Source organism: Scatophagus argus, chromosome 3 (assembly GCF_020382885.2).
Source record: "Scatophagus argus isolate fScaArg1 chromosome 3, fScaArg1.pri, whole genome shotgun sequence".
In the NCBI taxonomy this organism is placed as follows: domain Eukaryota; kingdom Metazoa; phylum Chordata; class Actinopteri; family Scatophagidae; genus Scatophagus; species Scatophagus argus.
This window is the reverse complement of record NC_058495.1, coordinates 18999063-19018551: the sequence shown is the minus strand read 5'-3', so window position 1 is coordinate 19018551 and position 19489 is coordinate 18999063. Positions and strand designations below refer to the sequence as shown.

The 19489-nt window shown below is 39.9% G+C and overlaps 2 protein-coding genes across 3 annotated transcripts; one reads left to right on the top strand and one right to left on the bottom strand.

Annotated features, from left to right (window-relative positions):
• Positions 1–327: 327 nt before the first annotated feature.
• wdr1 (WD repeat domain 1) lies at positions 328–10223 on the bottom strand. The gene is made up of 15 exons (XM_046384482.1): positions 10066–10223; positions 8576–8697; positions 7854–7944; positions 7607–7754; positions 7102–7282; positions 6108–6185; positions 5882–5962; positions 5345–5578; positions 4459–4546; positions 3679–3832; positions 3084–3171; positions 2865–2975; positions 2383–2556; positions 2114–2258; positions 328–1263 (listed from the first exon to the last, which is right to left on the bottom strand). Exons 1-15 carry the CDS (start codon positions 10079–10081, stop codon positions 1157–1159), a joined length of 1818 nt encoding a protein of 605 aa, XP_046240438.1. The 5' UTR covers positions 10082–10223; the 3' UTR covers positions 328–1156.
• Positions 10224–12528: 2305 nt separating this feature from the next.
• Positions 12529–19064, top strand: idh3b (isocitrate dehydrogenase (NAD(+)) 3 non-catalytic subunit beta). 2 transcript variants are annotated; one of them, XM_046384478.1, is made up of 11 exons: positions 12529–12664; positions 13658–13831; positions 14058–14178; positions 14318–14378; positions 14461–14593; positions 14933–15066; positions 15201–15303; positions 15417–15563; positions 15766–15860; positions 16044–16104; positions 17068–18150. In XM_046384478.1, the coding sequence occupies exons 1-11, from the start codon at positions 12611–12613 to the stop codon at positions 17155–17157; spliced, it is 1173 nt and encodes a 390-aa protein (XP_046240434.1). In that variant the 5' UTR covers positions 12529–12610; the 3' UTR covers positions 17158–18150. The 2 variants fall into 2 exon arrangements, with proteins under 2 accessions (XP_046240434.1, XP_046240435.1); XM_046384479.1 differs by lacking the exon at positions 17068–18150 and adding an exon at positions 18502–19064 and having other exon boundaries at positions 12591–12664.
• Positions 19065–19489: the final 425 nt, after the last annotated feature.

The following is a 19489-nucleotide window of genomic DNA, read 5'->3' as shown; positions in this document are numbered from 1 at the left end:
ATTACTTGATGATTACTAGGAGTTCAAATGGTGTTTTCAGTGGATTTAATGTTACTTGTTGCATTAATTGTTGGTTTCCGTTTAAAGGGTTAAGAGCACATCACTGTAAATAACCCATCAGAAATATTTTATAAAACATTTTAAGCTGTACCAGACACTTAAAGTAACATTTTAAAGATACTTTTCTCATTCATCCCTGCTTTCTTGGACCAGTCACAGTGAAAGGAGACATTGAATCCGGGGGATATCATTTACATAACGGCGGTTTGTGATGCTCACTGGCCAACCTAACACATAAATCTGTGACAAACAGAGTGCAAATCTGCATGAAGGGGAAAATTCATAAAAAGCATTTATTATAATAATTAATGAATCATTTCCACCTTGGAAGCAAATGCATAAAGACATGGAAAAGAAATAAGTGAGACAAGCATAGTGAGCCCAAACAAAAACACAGCAACAACACAGGACCTTCAACTGGACAGACAGCATCTTGATTGTAGACATACTTTGTTCATTCATTTCCTATTATTGCTCCTCAACCCAACAGGAAGAGTTCTGACAAAAAGTACGAAATCCATGACAAAGCAAAAAATACATCCATCCCCTTAAAACCTTGAAAAAGAAGCAAGAAAAGTAACAGGCAACTTCTGTTAAAACCAGTTACTTCTAATTTCATTTCAGGAATGTAACCAAAAGGTTTCATTTCTTTCAAACATGATTCTGTTGATTGAAAAAAAAACAAAACAAAACAAAACAACAACTCGCTTTTGGTTCACCTGTTAAGTTAGGATGTATTGAGGCCAACTACAAACAAGGATTTCAGTTAGAGTGAAAGCTATTACATATGGAATGTTGTATTTTTCTGGGTCCGTAACGCTCAAAGAGATGTAAAAGCATTCATGGTTGTACTGTAATCTTCTCATTTCATCTGTGTGTAAGTTGAGGCTATTCACACCAGAAGAGACACATCTTGGATCATTCCCCCCCGGGAGCTTTTCCCAGCCATAACCATTTACAATTCAAATGTTTACAGACAGCATAGACACCGCTCAGACAGTGAAAATACAGTTTACAAAAAAAAAAAAAGAAAAGAAAGTTTGACTTCTACAGTAGTCCTTGTCCCTGGAGATGTGGATGTTCGTCTGCTTGCAGCTCAGTATGTAACAGTCCACTGCTTGATGCTGGCATCATGGGAGGCGGTGACGAGAGTATGCTCATCTATCCAGGCCAAGCCGCTAACGTGGTGCAACCGGTGAGTGTCTGCAGACATGAAAGCACGAGACGACCTTGTCACAAAAACGTCTCAACACAGACAAAAGTGTTAAAATACAAACATGTGGTCATTTTCAGCGTGTTCTGGCAGTGGATTGGTTTTAAATATTTCAGGATGTAATGTAACAAGAAGAAGCAGGCACACTGAGGTGCTAGCTGCAGGCGATACAGTGCAACTCCTCAGCACTTTACCGTGCCCTGCGGTGGTGTGGGAAACAGCATGAGCAGCATGAAATCAGATCTTACTCAATAAAACTTCAGTTTGTTTGGCTGCACTGGAAAAAATATCTTCTAGTGTATTATTAACAAAGCAGGTGCTCAAAGAGACTTAGGTGTTCTATTAAACCACACTTCCTGTTACCACCAGTGACCACCACCGTCGCCAAGTCAACCAGAACCAAAAACCTAAGGGTCACAACTTTTAACTTCGGGGTAAATACACTAAACGCATAATGAACTCAGTTTAAAATGTCCTGCAGCCTTTGAATGAGAATCAGCTTTATTTGCCAAGTACGTGTGACCACACAAGGAATTTGACTCCAGATTTTTCTCTCTCCTGTGCACCATACAAAATAACAAATAATAATAATAAAAAATGAAGAATAAAGTATTTACAAGAAGAAAAAACAAGATATAAATATATATATGTACATGTGAGATAGGTCATACAATGGCAGGTGGATTACAGGGAGATCAGGGAGACAGCCTGTGGGAAGAAACTGTTTTTGTGTCTGGCATACATGTTTTGATTTGTAGCAAAGTGGACTTTGTGTACATCAGTGCATAGCTGCATCCAAGCCAGACGTGTGAATGCACATGTGCGCTTGTATGACCTTACCTGGGATCTTAATCCGGACGTCTGCATCACTAACGGTCCAGACAAACACCATCATGTCCATCCCACCAGTTGCAAAGTGCTCATTGTCAGGTGACCAGGCCAAAGACACTGGTTTGGCATGATGTCCATAGAACTCATTTTTGACCTGGTGAGGAAAAACAAAGACAAAAACAAAAACAATGGTGAGAAACAATTCTAAAAAAGTCTAGTTCCCAAAAAAAGTATCAAATAATCAACAAAGAGAACGTCAGGGATTAACAAATGTTTACCGAGTAGCCGTCAGCCACAGTAAAAACTGTGGCAGCTTTCTTCTCGTCTATGACAGCCAGATAGGCCCCATCATCAGAGTAGGCCATGTCTGTGATCGGCGATTTTACGTCCATGGTTTTACCCTCGTCCTTCAGAGTGGTGCCCTGAATGGAGTACAGATGAATTTTCCCATCCTAAAGGAGAAAAAAAAAAGGAAAGGATGAATCTCACATCTGACATCACCAGGGTGTAAAGAGGAGTGTGCTGTAACATATCCTGTGGAGGTTTCTTAAGCTTGTAATAAAGTTTTTTTGTTTTTTTAATGAGTCATTATGAAGTAAATGTTGAAAATCATTCATGTAATGGCTATGAACACTGTTTAGACTGGTTCTTTGTAACCCTTGTTTCCATTATGCAACTGCACACCAAGACATGCCGTACTACTTCTCTCTTGAATTCAACAGCATTTTCCAAGATAATCTGTTTTTAGATGTCCACTTACTGCTCCTCCCACCGCAACAGTGGTGCCTCCAGGGTGGATGACTCCAACCTCTGCTTCATAGCCAAGATTGTCCATGGTGAAGAGTTTCTTCTTATCCTTCAGCAAGACAATCTAGAAAAATCAGAAGATGATAAACAATGCTGTCAACAAAATGAGACACATTTGCAGACATGGATGATGTAGGGCCTTGGAAATGGCTCAGATGTTTTCACAGGTTACCTGCCCAATGCACACAGCCAGTGACAGCCCTCCTGGTGCTGCTGACACACTTTTAGGTTGGAAATCCATCTTCACGACATCAGAGGCACTGAAAACCAGCAGTTGGGGTTAATCATATCCTAAATAAGCACTACATCATTTAGATGTGGAAAAAGTATAGAATTCTGAAGCCAATAATCCAGCCTTTGGTAAAAGAAAACTATTCCAGTGTCACAAAACTCCAAGTGATCTTGTATGAAGCGACATTTAAGATTTTAACAGGCTAAAATATAAGGGATTCTAATACTGGACTCACAATAATTTAATCATTAGACTGTATATCCATGTTCTATGCACACAGAAACAAACATGTTTATACAACAACTGCTTGATAATTTCCCTGTAGTTCAGAACCACCACTGCAAATCTGTTTAAGTAGATTTTGTGACACTTCTTAAATGATTTTGCACAAATCCATTTCCAACTGCCATAACAAAAGATTATATCAAAACTGCCACATGTCTGCACTGCCCAGATTCACTTCTATTACCATTACCAGACAAAATGCATCAGAGCATCATTAAAGTCCCCACTGAGTTAATCTCTTGGCCCCTACCTGTACTCTTTCTTGCCGATGCTGGTATAGCGCAGTGTATCATCCATGCTGCATGTCACCAGCTCACTGCCATCTGTCACCATCTTGCTCACCTGGTTAGTGTGACCCTTCCCTGAGAAGCAGTCGTTCTCCCCAGTACCTGCATCCCAGTAATGTGAAGCAACAGCTAAGGAGAAACATAAACTGTAACGAGGGATAATAAATCTATAAACAGAAGAAGGCTTCGTAACTGAAAAGTGCGGACTATACCACAGAGGCTTCCACACACATCCATCCATCCTTCAACTGAGAAATACAAGAAATTTTTAAACTTTACAAACTAACGTTCACCATCATTACTGACCATTTTATTGTGCTACATCAGTCTTCTATCGTTAATGCAATCGTTACGAAATTATATATACTGAAATAAACAAAATAAGGGTATTTTCTGACAGACAAATATCTGTAGTTAACAGAGTTATAAAACCCTGACTCTATGTTAAACATAAATAAAACAAAACGTGATACTTTGCTAATCCTTTTTGACATAGGTTGTATGCATTATATGGGTTGTATTATTTACTGTCATCCATAATATGCTAAAAAAATCTATTTAGGAGATTTAAAATTATCATTTATTATATAAAATTATTTCCAGTCAGTACAACACCTACCAGAGCAAGTCTAAACGATCAAATGTCATCTACATACAGCACGAACGGCACCGTTTTGACTTACAGGACAACAGCAATCCTCCTGACAATAATTACTGAAACCATTTGATCAGTGAAAGGATATTGATGTGTCCGTCGTGGCTCCCCGAGTAGATGTCAGATCGGCCATCACTTCTGTGAACAGTCAAACACTGGATGGATTTGCTGTGACCCTGTAGACGAAGTACAGGGTTTTCAGATATGCTTGTAAAGGGCACCTAACAGGTAGTGTAGAATATGACCCCCACTGGATCATTACGCATTGCTTTACTCTCAAGGGTAGCCAGTAATAGCCTCATGACTAATAACCTACTGCCTTCTGTGACATAATGCACGGTAATGCATCAAATCTAGTTGTGTGGCACGGTCAGCCAACCCCATGGAGACATTTTGAGGGACTGGAAGTTAAAAGAGGAATACTGATGTAATTTTACACCACCCACCCACCATTTCTGACAAATGTGTGTGTCAGTCAACAACTTCTAGTCTCTGCTAAAGACTGCTTTATCAAGCCACAGTTGCTTTCAAAAGTCTGTTGAAAACACCTCTGAGATTAAGAGCCAAGAGCTTTGCAAAAAAAGATATCACACCTGACAACATATTGGTTTTTTAAAAAGGTATAACTGACAACTGACACAGTGTCACATTTACTGATGTCACTATGAGAGGAAAAAAAAAAAATCAACCAGCTCAAGTGTGTTTAGTGACATGGGCGCAAAGTTATATGAAACACAAGCTACTTATCATGCACTTACAAAAAACATCTGTATAATTGCAGATGCTAATTTACATTTTGCACATCTAGCAAGTTTTCAGCAAGTCAAAAGTTTAAAAGCAGACATTTTTTTCAACAAATGTCTCAATGTCTCACATTAAAAAAAAAAAAAGGTAATACCAACTTTCGCTTCATCCGTTTCAAGAACTCTACTCATCACATTTAGAAGCAGCAGCACTTTTAAACTAAGTCTGACCTTGATGACGCGTATGGGCCGGTCAGGATTGTTCTTGTCCAGATAGTTGATGTATCCTGACAAGGAGATGCTGACGAGGTGGTCTTTCTGCCACAGGCAGCCCAGCTGCTGGTCTGTCACATCAGTGCCCATGTTGAAGGTTGTGACAGCCGTACCTGCACCAACATCCCAGAGTTTCACGGTCTTGTCCCCTGAGGCAGAGATCAGTTGGGTGCTGTCAGGGCTCCAGCTGATCTGGGGGCAGGGTGGTTAAAACAAAGTGTTATGATATTATATGTATATAAGAAAAGCTGCAATACTTTTCTGTGAGAATGTTTAAGTGCCCTATAAATGTGCGCTAAGCTAACAAAACATCAACGGTATGTGGAACGCACATAATCCTTAAAGGGATACGATATACACCATTCAAATGTGCAATAAGTAGAAAGACAGGTGACAGCTGAGTCTCATTATGACCTGGGAATGAGACTCACCGGTCAACTGTCTTTCTCCAGAATCAACGATTTATTTTTTAAAAAAATAAATAAATATACTTACAGCATAGATTCCTCCATTGTGGGCCTTCTCTCCACCTAGTGAGCCAACAAGCTCACCCTTTGTTCCATCATAAATGAACAGCTGTGGAGATGACACTCATTAAGAAGATGTGGGACTTTTTTGTGCACATCTACTACTGACTACTTTTGACTACTAGTTTTATGGCAAAGATCTTGCTTTAAACCTCATACAGTCACAAGGCCACACCTGAAAATCCCAGACTCACCTGGCCATCAGCACCAGCTGTGACAAACCGACTTCCATCTGGGGCGAAGCGAACACAGTTGACAAACTGGCTGTGGTCCTTTAGCGATCACCAGGCAGAGGAAAGAGAGAGAGAGTGGAAAAAGTGAAAAAGAAAGATTATTCATATTAATGTTTAGTCCATATTAGCATCTTATTTGGCACAACACCTCAGACTTTCAATATGTTGACATGATATACAAGTCAAACTCGTAAATAGAACAAATAAATACTTTTATCATTCTCAACCATCTTGTGACAGAAATTCACAATCCCTCATTTTAGACCATCATGGATGACCAACACATTTTCATTTAATATGACAAAAATTCAACTGGAGGAAAAAAAAAAAAAAAAAAAAAAAAAGATTCCCTAGAGAAAACATAATGCTGCACACATTGCAAGAGTTGCACTAATCAAGCCCAGCCACAGCATGCATGTTGTTCCTGGAGAAAATTAAAGGAAGCTCTCTGGAATCTAAATTAACTGCAGCACATACTGTACTCCACAGGCTCCTCCATAAACCACATCAGGAGCTGTTGAATCACTGAGTTCATGAGCAGAATAACATCAAGACTGCAGCACATGGCCTCAAGAGGAGTGACTTTGAAAACTTGCAAAAATAACAATAAAACAAGACCACAATGTTTCTTTTTTTTTTGTAGGACAAAATTTGCATGTCCATAGAGAAAAGGCCCTCTTTAAAGGAATGTGGCTCACACATTCTCCAAGAATTTATGGGGGAAGTGGGTTATGTAATATGGAAGTAGACACACAAGGCTACACTGTAAAAAACCAACAGGGTGTGACAGATTTGAGATGACCAGCAGGCATTAAAAATAAGGCAGCCTATACAATGTTACAGAAACTTTTCTTAATGCAGTACTATGTCTGCATTTGTTGAATATTTTATTACTACTAGAACTGCAAAGTGAAGATGACGCGAAAAAAAGCAAATGTTCATGCATGCAACTCACACGTAATGTGAACTTGAACTTGAAGGGAGGCCCCTCGAAGAAGGAGCCACAGGTGTCGTCACTGGAAGTGACAAGGCGGTACGGGCGTTTCTGCCTTATGTCCACACTGTTGATTAGTTTAGCATGGCCAGAAAGCTCCCCCACTGAGGAGCCACTGTCCCACAGGAACACCGCCCCAAACCTTCAACAAGAGATGAGCATGTAATTCTAGGTTTCTGTGATAGGCATGAGAGGAGCAAAAATGACAAAACACCTCTTTTGTCTGTATGTACACTAAATAGAATTCATACACTGCACAGCACTGTATTTATATTTTATACAAAGCCATGGCATACAGCAAGAAATGCAATAATAATTGGAATATAATTCCTCCAAAACACTTCCTTAGCATGTTAAAACTTTCAAAAGCAAACAATGGACTTGTGCAGAGCAAACATTAATTTGCATGACACTAAGAGAAGCTCAGTCAGTCTCCTTTCATTTCTTGAACAACCCTCATACTCACTTCTCTCGTCCATCCCCAACAACAGCAATCCTCTTGCTGTCCTCTGTCCATGCGATGTCCTTGACCTTGCCTGAAATAGGGGTGTACTCGTACTTGAGCAGGTGCTCCTTCTGGGTGGTGTCCCAGATTCGGATCTTTCCTGATGCATCTAAACGATTTAAAAACAATTACATTATTAGAATATTAACATTATCTGATAACTACACACACATTTTCATTGACATGTGACCGCAGGTGGGTCATTTACCTCCAGATGCAATGTAGAATCCACTGGGGGCATACTTGGCAACAGTAACTTGATGGGCATGTTCGGTGTAAATGTCTGCTATGGCCGGGTTCTTCAAAAGACAGGAAATGAGAGACATCAGCAGCCATGTATGACAGCTAACGGTCAAACAGCAGCAGGTTTGAATGAATAAATTTGAATGCTGAAAATGCTAAACATGCTCAACCAACCTTTGTGCACCTAATTCAACAATCATAGCTTTGGTTGATCTTTTGACAGTTTGTAGGTGTTGGCAGAAACATAACAAATCATGATGAATACACGTCTTTCTCTTTATGTCTCTCCTGTTTTGCTGTTTTGTTGTTACATGCAATTTTATGTTCAATTGCTAAACAAGGGGCCAAACTCGGTTTCCATGGTTAGCATAGTCCATTGGGTGCCAAAATATAGTGGAAAAACATTTAAAAGGCAGCCCAAACTGGCACTAGGCTGGTAGAACTTTAGAGGCAACCCAAAGCACTCACGACCACACCAATCACCGATGCAGGGTGTGGTCAGAAGTGCAATAAAGTTTGACCAGTGAGTAAGTGACAACTTACTCTTAAAGTGACTCATCATAGTCAGTACAATCAAAGTATTTTATTATTATCAGTGAGAAAAACGTGATCAAAATTAATAATAAATAAGTAAGCAAGCAAACAACACTTGTTAAACACTGCTCTTAAAAAAAGATGGAAACTTACATCAATATTCCTGATGATGACACACTTCCCATTAGTGTACAGGAAGTTGTTACCTTTGGGATCACCACCAATCACTTTTGCAACACCCCTCTCCATCTGTGGGAGACTGGCAAATACATGTTCTAAAAAAAGAAGATATGAAAGGAAGTCAGATGGACAGACAGATAATGAAGCATCAAGTTTAATGCAACTTAAAAGAGCAGACATTGAGTACTAATTTGAACTACTGCATATGGGATTGTTTGCAACAGACAATGTCACATTGAACATCTAGGGAAACACGAGCTGACAGAACCTGAACCTGAAGTCCAGACCAACGTCTTTCACAACTTCAGACAGGATACAAGTGTTTTAGAGAATTTCCCCACTGCGGGATTAATAAAGCTTTACCTTATCTTATGAGTACGTAAAGTTATTCAGCATCTCTTTGTTAGTCAGAACTGATGAGGGCAGAGGCCATCGTCTGCCCTCACTAATCTTTCCTTACACTTTGATAAAACAGCCAGGTGTGTCAAGTTGGTGTTCAGACCAAACTAGTACAGAGCCATCATATCTGTGTCCATGAGAGGTTATTTTTTCTCCAACAGATGAGATGGCAGGAGATTTGCTGTTCCCTCACAAGTGCCTCAGTACTAATAAAACCAAGGTGGTATCATTTTTCCCCATAAAAAATAAAATAAAAAAATTATATAAATGTACTTCCTGTACTTTATCTTTTTTGTTTTTAAGCTTTTTTACTCTATTTCAATAAGATGTTTTTATTACTGATGATTAAATGGTTGATTGGTATTCTTTTCATTAATATCTTAATAGATTTTAATATAATTAAATGTAAACTCACAATAGAAAAACACTTTTCGGGTGAATCTTACCAGAAATAACAGGAACAGTAATGGACGACCATTCATTCTTAAGCTAACAAGACAGCTGTAACCAAGTTGGTGCATTTGCTGGGCTCCACACTGGCTCTAAAATCACTGTTTTCTTATCTCTCTTACAACCTTTATCTCCGCCAGCTCGACACCAAAAGTCGAAACGGTGAAAACTTTGACTGTCGAGATTATTCGCCAGTTTCTGTGGGCTAACGTTACCTCCCCAGCAGAAGTTCCTGAATGACAGCCAACCTCTGTCTGGACTTGTCATAACAATGCGATGCACAACTATTTCCTGAACGACTGACGTTAGCTCAACCAGCTAACGCTGACTTAAACCAACCGACTGTGAAGAGCTACACTTACAACCAGAGCATCTTCAAAACAGCCAGTGCTCATCAGACACATGTATACATTAAAACCCAACGGATTCAATACCAGTCCTGGGATTTTGCCTTTCATATGCGAGATGAAGTGTCAAAAATCGTGCAGCTATGGGCGAGGCTAGCTAGCTAAGAGCTACCTGACTGACTAGCTGTATATGCTGATTGTCGCCCAAAATAAGAGCTTCCTTTCCAGTTTTCCTCAACCGTTGCCGTTAAAAATAAACAGACTTACTCAGTTCATAAGGCATTTTCTCTGCTGGTTACTTGCTTAGCGTCACTCTTTCAAATGAATGAAACAGTGCAGACAGTGAAGCTCCCCCGGCCGTGCACTCCCTGATCACACAAACACGGAAGCGAGTGCAGCTCTCGCTCTGCCTGGCTTTGCCCATATATAGTAAACTCAGATTCTACGCTGCGGCTGTCAGCCACTCGCCATGCACCTATGACGCTGGGATAAATGGTCCCTCATTACTTTATTTTAGGTTTCAAGGCGATTAACATCACGTGCAATCATGATATATACCAGCCAAATTGGTTAGGGTAATCACATAGTGTGCTTCTCATGTGCTACCACTGTATTCAAGTCCATAGAGCTGAGCGCTGGTTTTTCTGACAGGAAAAGTCCTCGATTCTTCTAATGATCTTGATAAAATATTATTCTGTTTGCCAGACATATTTCACATTTCAGGGGAACCACCTTTATTTGGTCGAGGACATTGAGCCACAGCATGGGAACAAGTTAGCAATATTTTATGGAGCAGGAGATGAAATATTTTTTGATCCAGACGGAGGTTCATAGTGGATTCATTCTGGAATTACCTTTTAAACAAAGCAAAGATGCATTGACATACAACAGAAAAACAAGGGTCAAGCTGGGTCCTGCATTAGGCTATTTCCCACTCCCAACTTTCCTACAGTTCTAAATATTTAGAAAATTCAGTAATTTGATAACAGAGAAACTGATTTGTTTAACTAGAACTACTTAAATATGTCGGTACTAAGTGTGGGATGCCACTCACAAAAATAAAGCCTCTAAGTAATTTTAGATGAGGCCTATCAATTAAGCCTGAACCCACCAAGTTTAACAATAGGAGACACAATGAAGAAAGAAAACAGAGTAGCCTCATCGCAGTCAGTGGGCAAAATAGGTCTATATTCATCAGATAGCTGAAAAAAATGTTAGATAAAATGGCAATGTTCTGACTGTTTAAGTTCAGGAGTTCAGAAGTATTGATGAGGCTAAAAATGTACTGTTAGGCCCATGTTTTAAGTCTGTTCAACTCAAAAGATGATTGTGAAAATGATGACCTCGTAATAGCACAAAAAGATTCATTATGTACTGCGTTCACATGTAACATTTTCAATAATTACTTAAGATACTTAGGTAGAAGCTGAGATTTTTTTTGGTGGGGGGGTGGTGGCAACATCTCATTTCCAACTGTGACAAATTTGAACTATCGCTCCACTTTGCACATCACAGACATCCACGCAGAGCCACTGCCAGTGTGCAACACGTCAGGTACACAATATTAAAGGAGGCACACGAAAAAGTTTCTGGGCTGACACAGATTATACACACATTATTAAACGCTTTGGTCCCCATAGAAAATCATGATAGCATGAATAACCAACTTAAATTCCAAACAAGGTGGGTAAAGGCGGCAGCCCACTTGTCCACAGTTTCCTTATGCTGATTTTTAAATCTGATGTCACAGTGTGAGTCAGTAGAGAGCATCACTTGCCTGAAATATGTTTGGGAATCCCCTGACCTATTTAGGGTCGACACTTCAGAGGGTGGGCCATGGTAGCCACAAATGTAATGTTACAACAGTACAGTAGTTATAGTACAGACACAGGCATCAACAGCAGCTGTGACACAACAAATAACTAACCCCCAGCATGTCCCACCCCCTCACCCCATCCTGAGTAAAGTGAATATTCATCAAGATTTTATTTAATACAACACCTAATTCTTCTCCACATATTTCTGTCTTTTCTGTTTATGCCATTCAGTCTTTGGATTCAATTTACCATCTTCATTAAACCTACTTTTCAAACTCATCATAACCATAAGAACCTGTCGAAAGAGTGACCTTATACCCATGCAAGTGAGCACAAATGTTTTTCAGATGACGCAAATGACAGTGTTCTTGTTTTAGTTGTTCTGTTTTCTGAGTACATGTCACAGATCTAAACATGCATGTCTAATAATATAGGCTAATATAGATTTTGTGTGTGGGTTGTCTTTCATTTTCTCCTAGTTGAATGATGGGAACTGCACACTGTCGCATTGAACAAGCGGAAGCCAAAAGATGAAATTAATCTGTATTATCTACTAGACATTTTTTATATATGGCAATGATGGCAGCTCAAAGGAGATCATATTTGTCAGATTTGTCTGTTGTGCCTTCAAATCAAGCTTTTTGTTTCGATTATTACACCTTAGCTCCTCTGTCTCATGTCAGAACTCTGTTATCTTGGTTTTAGTCCAAGATAATAGGCCACATCTTTTACATGTCATCTGATTGTATCATGTAAGTTGTGGAACCACCAAGCCCTCAAGCTGTCCACCTAACATCCAGTCGGTCCAACTGTCCTGGATCAAGACACTACCTAGTGAAGAGGGGAGCAATTTTCACCCCTTTACATGCCGCACAATGCCTGCTCTGTCAACCTGGGGGCACTGTAGTAAAGCAGTTCCTCTTCTTCTTCTTCTATTGTCTTTTAGATAGCGCTGTACAGCTGCTGCACCACCGAAGAAGTAACAGAGTCGTTGCATGCCTCTGATGATGGCGGCCTGCTTGCGAGGAAGATTAGTAACATTGGTGAAGGTGAGTGCGTACGCGTGATGTTTACAAGCTTATTTCACGCTTACGGAAGGAGTTGCTGAGATTGGAGTAAAATTTTTGTTCAACTCAAGCCGTGTGTTGTCATAAACCGATGAAGAAAAGAGTCAGCCTCACGGGCTTGTGACATCTGAGTCTTGTAGCTAACCGCGGACCTCCACCGTTAACGCTTGGTTTGAAAAGCGTCTGTCACCTTCAGATAAAAAAGCGACAGTTTCTTTAATGTTTCTATCGGGTTTCGTCAGCTGGTCAATGAGAAAAAAAATTTCTGTTGTCAGTAGATGGATGTCAGTGTCAATATATTGAAAGGTTGGATGTTGGGCATGTAAGATGGTGAGCTTAAGCAGTCAGATGAATGCAAAATATTTCCCACTATGGCCTATTGCAGTGGTCTTTAAGTCATGTCTCTCACGATAAATCTGAGTGCTCAGGAGATGATTAAAGAAGAGAATTAACGTTTCTGCTATAGGGCTGCAACTTTTGTTTTATTATCAATGAATCTGACAACTATTTTCTCTTTTTTTTTCTTAGTTTTTTTCTGTAAAGTGAAATGTTGTAAGCTGAAACTCCAAAATATTTAATCGACACTCTCATAAGAGAAAAGCAAAAATGACTCAAGCAATGAACGGTTATTAAAATTGATGGAATAATTAATTAACTCATTGATCATTTAGGATCTTCACTGTGTTTATTTTTGTCAGAGTTTCCTTTCGCCACTGCTTTTTTTCCCCCTCGTGAAATTCTGAAAGATTTTTGCATCTTTATGCCTTTAAATTTACATCGAAAAAAGGAGAAAGTCCTTGGAATTGCTTACGTCTCATAGGCGAACAGTGAGGAGGGGTCAAAAGTAGGCACACTTTTGTTTTGACTAGACACAAAAAAAGTTGGGAATGATCTTTATACAGTGGGCACTTTTATGTCATCTCGTGATATATATTGTTGTGCTTCTTGTGAGTGTGTCTTTGTTTCCATCCTCAGGGCCTGAGTGGTCCTCAGTGGCAGCAGCTGGCCTCTCGACCGCTGAGTCAGTCTGCTGGTCTCTGTGGACCAGAGACCCCCTTGGCCCGTGCTGATGCTACCTTCAAGGTCACCATGGTGCCAGGGGATGGAGTTGGACCTGAGCTGATGACTGCTGTCAAGGAAGTGTTCAAGGTACATATTCCAGTGCTTTTTTGTCCTATTAGAAAATATATCGTATACTGTGGCTATGAGTATCAGAAAATACATTAAAGTTAAAAACATCCGTTCTGTTATCTCATACTGATATTTTCATCATGCTCACTTTAGGATTATTGAGCCTTTATATGTGCTGGTGGCATGTATTTTAAATGTTTAAATGAAAACAGTGTAATAAGTCTTTTCGCTGTCTCCTGACCAGGCAGGAGATGTCCCAGTAGAATTTGAGGAGTTTCACCTGAGTGAGGTACAGAACATGGCCAGCGAGGAGAAGCTGGAGCAAGTGTTAACCTCTATGAAGAACAACAAAGTAGCCATGAAAGGTGTTATCACTTATTCTTTTGTCTCCTCTCATAGTTCACTTTCATTTAATAATGACAAAATGTTAGTTCTTTGAACATGAGATTTTAAGTATAATTGAATAGACCTAACAGTATGTTTGTGACATGCTTGTTTATACAGGAAAGATTCACACACCGATGGAGTTCAAAGGGGAGCTGGCTTCATATGAGATGAGATTGAGGTAAAACTTGAAAACAACTTGTGTATTTCTGTGTCTGTTTTCTTAAAGTGTGTTCTTAAATACATCCCAATACATTCCCCAGGCGTAAACTGGACCTGTTTGCTAATGTAGTTCATGTGAACAGCCTGCCGGGCTACAGCACTCGCCACAACAACCTGGACCTCGTCATCATCCGCGAACAGACTGAGGGGGAGTACAGCTCCCTGGAGCACGAGGTAAACAGCATTCCTACTCACTGCAGTCATAGAGATGAACAGTGATTTTAGATCTGTATGAAAAGCGAATGGATTTCTTCTTTGAGGAGGGAGATGTCTCTTGAACATGCAGAAATTTGGCCAGTGTTGGATGAATCACACTGACAAAGGCGCTGAAATGGCTCAGTGTGTTTGTGAGTATGTGTGTCTTTGATTAAGGCTTCTTTTGAAAGACTTCCCACTCTCTTGGGGGCAGCGGGGGAGGGGTTTCATGTTTTTATTCGCCTGCAATGTGGAATGCTTCAATAAGAATGCTTGTATATGCTTGTAAAAAGCAAGTATCCTATTTTTCCTCCGTAGAGTGTGACGGGAGTGATCGAATGTTTGAAGATAATCACCAGAGAGAAGTCACGGCGCATCGCCAAGTTCGCCTTCGATTATGCCACCAAGAAGGGGCGAAACAAGGTCACCGCTGTTCACAAGGCCAACATCATGTAAGGAAATAGAAAAGCTCCCTTTTTCCTTTCAGTTTTACATTTTGAAATCATATTCTTCTATTTGTCCTTAAAATGATATTAATTTGGGTCATGATTTGCTGCGTGTGTCCTAATTCCTTGTCTTATTACAGGAAATTAGGTGATGGCCTGTTTCTGCAAAGCTGTGCAGAGGTGGCACAACTGTACCCCAAAATCAAATATGAGAACATAATCATTGATAACTGTTGCATGCAGGTATATACAGCTTCCCAGTTTCCTCTCCTGACTTTATTAATAAATGATTCTCGTATAAGGATTTGGTTTCACCTTTTCATTTCTTGTGTTATTTGTGTCTTCCTTTGCTGCAGCTGGTCCAGAACCCATATCAGTTTGATGTGCTGGTGATGCCCAACCTCTATGGTAACATTATTGATAACCTGGCAGCAGGGCTGGTTGGAGGAGCAGGAGTTGTTCCAGGGGAAAGCTACAGTGCAGAGTATGCTGTGTTTGAGACTGTGAGTTTCCACTGTTTTACATCTTTTTATCCAGCCAGTCATTTTGCGCTTTTATTCTGGTTGTTTTATTTAGAGATAGTTTTTTTAAATACTTTAAATGACAATGTGTGACCAAATTGTGTCTAATTGTTTAATCACTCAATACAGGACTGCAACAGTGTCAGTCTTGATCCCCTGTTCCTCTCTCTCTCTTCTCTTTTAGGGTGCACGCCACCCCTTTGCACAAGCTGTGGGAAGAAACATCGCTAACCCCACAGCCATGCTGCTCAGTGCTGCTAACATGCTCAAACACCTCAAGTGAGTCATCCTCTTCAGTCTTGTAGTAGACAACACACTTTTCACACCATATCTTCTAATCCTGGTCCACCGCACCCTCCACCCCAAGCCTTAGAACAGTTTAAAGTGCCTGTTTGTGTAAATGTTGTCATGTGTGTAAGACAGCTCTGGCCACCCCTTAATTGTCATTGCATTGTTTTGCAGCCTGGAATATCACTCCCAAATGGTGTCAGATGCTGTCAAGAAGGTCATCAAGCAGGGCAAGGTATGTGTGTGTATGTTTTACTTGTTAGTTTTACTTGCCGTGTGTCTACTGGTGCATTCAGGCTGTGAGCACATGAAGGCACCTGCCCTGACACTAACATGTCAGTCAACACTAACAGCATTAACACCAATAGGGAATTGTTTGTATTATTCTGCTGTGTGGTTCTGCTTCACACTGTGATGTTGTATACCCTACTTGTGTCAGCTTGTGTTTCTTAATTAACGTGCTGCTTGTGGGTCAGTAACTGTTGTCTCGCTAACAGCGTCAAAATGCTGCAGGTGCTGAAGAAAATGAAAAATAATATCGATATGTTGAACATTTGATCATTTTCAGTGGAAGACCCTGAACAGCTTAAGAGCTTTTTCAACATAAGTTGGTCAGACACCAGCGATGACACCAACATGTTAACTTTAATGATAGCAGTTCATGACCCACATGCGCCTTCATCTAACAGCCTGCAAACTATACTTTAGTATGTTAGAGAGCCTTTAATTATTTCCTTCTGAGACTGTATTTCTGCTTATATCTTACTTTAACACTACTCTTGCGTTTCTCTTCCTGTCTCAGCGTTTGCTTATAACAGTTATATTTTGTTTGTTTCCAGGGCAACAAGTCTTTTGTTTTTCTGGTTTAAACTTGCTCAGACTGACTGCCTTTGGCACCTGCTCCACTTTGACACTAACATACACTGACACGAACAATAGCATGAGATAAAGTCCTCAAGATAAAGTTTTTTTTTTTCTTCTGTAACAAGCAGCAAAAGCTGTTCTTTCAGTCAGGACAGTGTTGCGTTTGAGGCAAGTGTGTGAATGTGAGAACTTGTTTAAGGATTGCCTGTCAGTTGAAGGCAGAATTTTCCTGCAAGTTGTCTGAAGTACCCTTCCTCTCCCTCTTCCCTCTTCTTTTAATTCCCTCCACTCTTTGTACCCCATTATCCTGTGTGTGTGTGTGTGTGTGTCCCAGGTACGGACACGAGACCTTGGCGGTTACTCCACCACTGGCGACTTTGTGCGTGCTGTTGTGGAAAACCTGCGTCACCGTCCCGTTTACTAAGACGCTTCATGGCACTGACATTTTTTTTTTTTTTTTTTAAATCTGGACTTTAACATGAACTGGACTCATGTTAAGACTCACCTTCCCTGTCACTGCTGAATGATAGTTGTCGCACACCATCAATTGCATCCTAATGTATATGGTTTATAACCAATGGTGCTGTTGTACGTTAATAAAATCAAATGTGCAACTCACAAGGCTTTTTCTAAAGGATTTAGGTCACGCATCTGTGTCATCTTTATATCTTTCCACATTGTTACTGTCCATCTCTTTCTTTATTACAGTTAAGCCATTGTGCTTGTTGCCTAATTGTCTTTCAGCCATGTTGACATTACAGGCCACCTCTCTGCTATCACTCCTTGTTAGAAACTGTCTGTTTAACAGCTGGAGTGAATTTTCACAGTGAATACTCTGCTTTTGTGTTGCACTTTGCCATCAGCTTGCCTTTTCTCATTTATCGAGGCTCATAACTTAAATATCTAAAGATTCACTGCTACTGTAACTCAGTATACAGCGCAATAAATTCATTACATACCACAGCATTTAAGACCTACAGATTTTTAAAAATTTTTAATGAAAATCTGCTGTTCAAATGCTGTAAACAGAAATCTTAAATTGTTGCTGTTAGTTACTGTGTGCAAAGACAAACCCATCCTAATGCAAAATTCATATGTCTTGCTGTGATATTAATAATGCTGTTAATATTTTAATAGTTCTGCTAAACAAAAATCAAGAAGACCAAAAAGGGGGCTTTCAGGTATTATATGGCTCAGGTATTTTTAGGGTTCATCACAGATAATAATAGTTTGTCAAATTTTCTAAAGTGTGTGTACCACCACCGGTGTAAACAGTGTCATGTCCTTCTTTGTTTTTTTTTTTTTTTTTGTTAATGACATTTAGTTTACTTTGTGATAACAAATCCTTTACTGAGATACTAAAGCTTGTCACAAGTGTGATGCGATATCGAATAAATAACACTCTGTCTTATCCTAATAGCCCCGGTTTGATTTGGGATGATGTAACTGGTTCAATACTAATTAATGAGATAAGAATATACGCATGTTGGACGATGGCAACGTGTTCTCGCCTCCATTTAAAACCTTCTGAACATTGATACTGTGGACAATGAGTTTATTTGACTTTTATTCATGCTAAAACTAAAAACGTGAGAAAATAATGAGGTCAGGAAATGGAAATGGTGCTTTCTAAATATGCATACATCACTGATTACACTATTTGTGTAGTCCTTAAAGGCTCTCTAACATGCAGGCTGTCATACCGTATGTGGACAAGTGTTTCTGCAGCTGTGCATATAGTAACAGACTGTCCCTATCTTTGCAACAGGTGCGTACTGCAGATCTGGGGGGCTACGCCACAAGCGACGAGTTCACCCGGGCTGTCATTGCTAACCTGGCAGCCTAAGCATTGTACTTGAAAATCTGTCAGCTGCTGAGACGCACACACGCTTCTTTATTTACCTCCTGTGAAACCGACTGATTGTGTCCATACAGCATGTTCCGGCAACCGCTCACACACTTTGCCAACGTAAACACAGTCAAATGCAGATGCAATGCACAGTTATGATATCGGAAAGCTTTGGCTTGCATAATCCATTAACTGTGACATCTATGGGAAAACAATGTGTGTTGAGCTTACACTCGTATAATCAACACACACGTCATGTTTCCATCCTGGCTCACTGGTACACACCAGCTATACACATTCTGATCTGTGGCAAGATCATATCATTCCTTCTCAAAGGTTTTATGTCTGGACATTAACCAACAGTCAAAACATGATGTATGTATGCATAATATTATTTATTAACTGCAAGATTTAGCTTTATTTCTTCTTAATTTATGGCGAAATATGATTAATAAATGACCTATGAAATCTCGTGTGCAAAATCCTTGCGTGGCTGTTAATAGAGGGCTGATGTAATATTCAGTGTTATAAAAAGTTCATCATGGCAGCTGGTGGCTCAGTCAGCACGCATCACCTCACAGCATGAGGAGGCCAAGGCCTGTGTCCAAACATATGCAGCTCAGGTGGACTGCAGAATCTATAAAAGATGAAACTGAGCGTGTCTGGCCGTGTCAGACATATGATGTTGCTTTGCTCATTCTGGTATATACAAACTCCCACAAGTATGAAGAAGAATGAGTAAAAAGAAAAGAATTTGGACACGTCTATGATGTTTGTACCGGTGTTTTACTCCAGTTCATAGAGCTGTAACTAACGATTATTGTCACTATCATAATCAGCTAATATTTTGTTTATAACATATTTGAAAACTGTTCCGTATATTCTGTCTCATCATCAGTCCAATTCT

Excerpts from the sequence above, each read along its gene's own strand:
- wdr1 (XM_046384482.1), bottom strand. Across the intron at positions 7,755-7,853 it reads ATTCTACATTGCATCTGGAG|ATGCATCAGGAAAGATCCGA; the intron begins GTAAATGACCCA and ends TAAATCGTTTAG. Across the intron at positions 3,172-3,678 it reads ATCGGCAAGAAAGAGTACAG|TGCCTCTGATGTCGTGAAGA; the intron begins GTAGGGGCCAAG and ends GCTGGTTTTCAG.
- idh3b (XM_046384478.1), top strand. The coding sequence starts at position 12,611 with ATGCCTCTGATGATGGCGGCCTGCTTGCGAGGAAGATTAGTAACATTG. Across the intron at positions 14,594-14,932 it reads ACAGCTCCCTGGAGCACGAG|AGTGTGACGGGAGTGATCGA; the intron begins GTAAACAGCATT and ends TTTCCTCCGTAG. Across the intron at positions 16,105-17,067 it reads AGGTCATCAAGCAGGGCAAG|GTACGGACACGAGACCTTGG; the intron begins GTATGTGTGTGT and ends TGTGTGTCCCAG.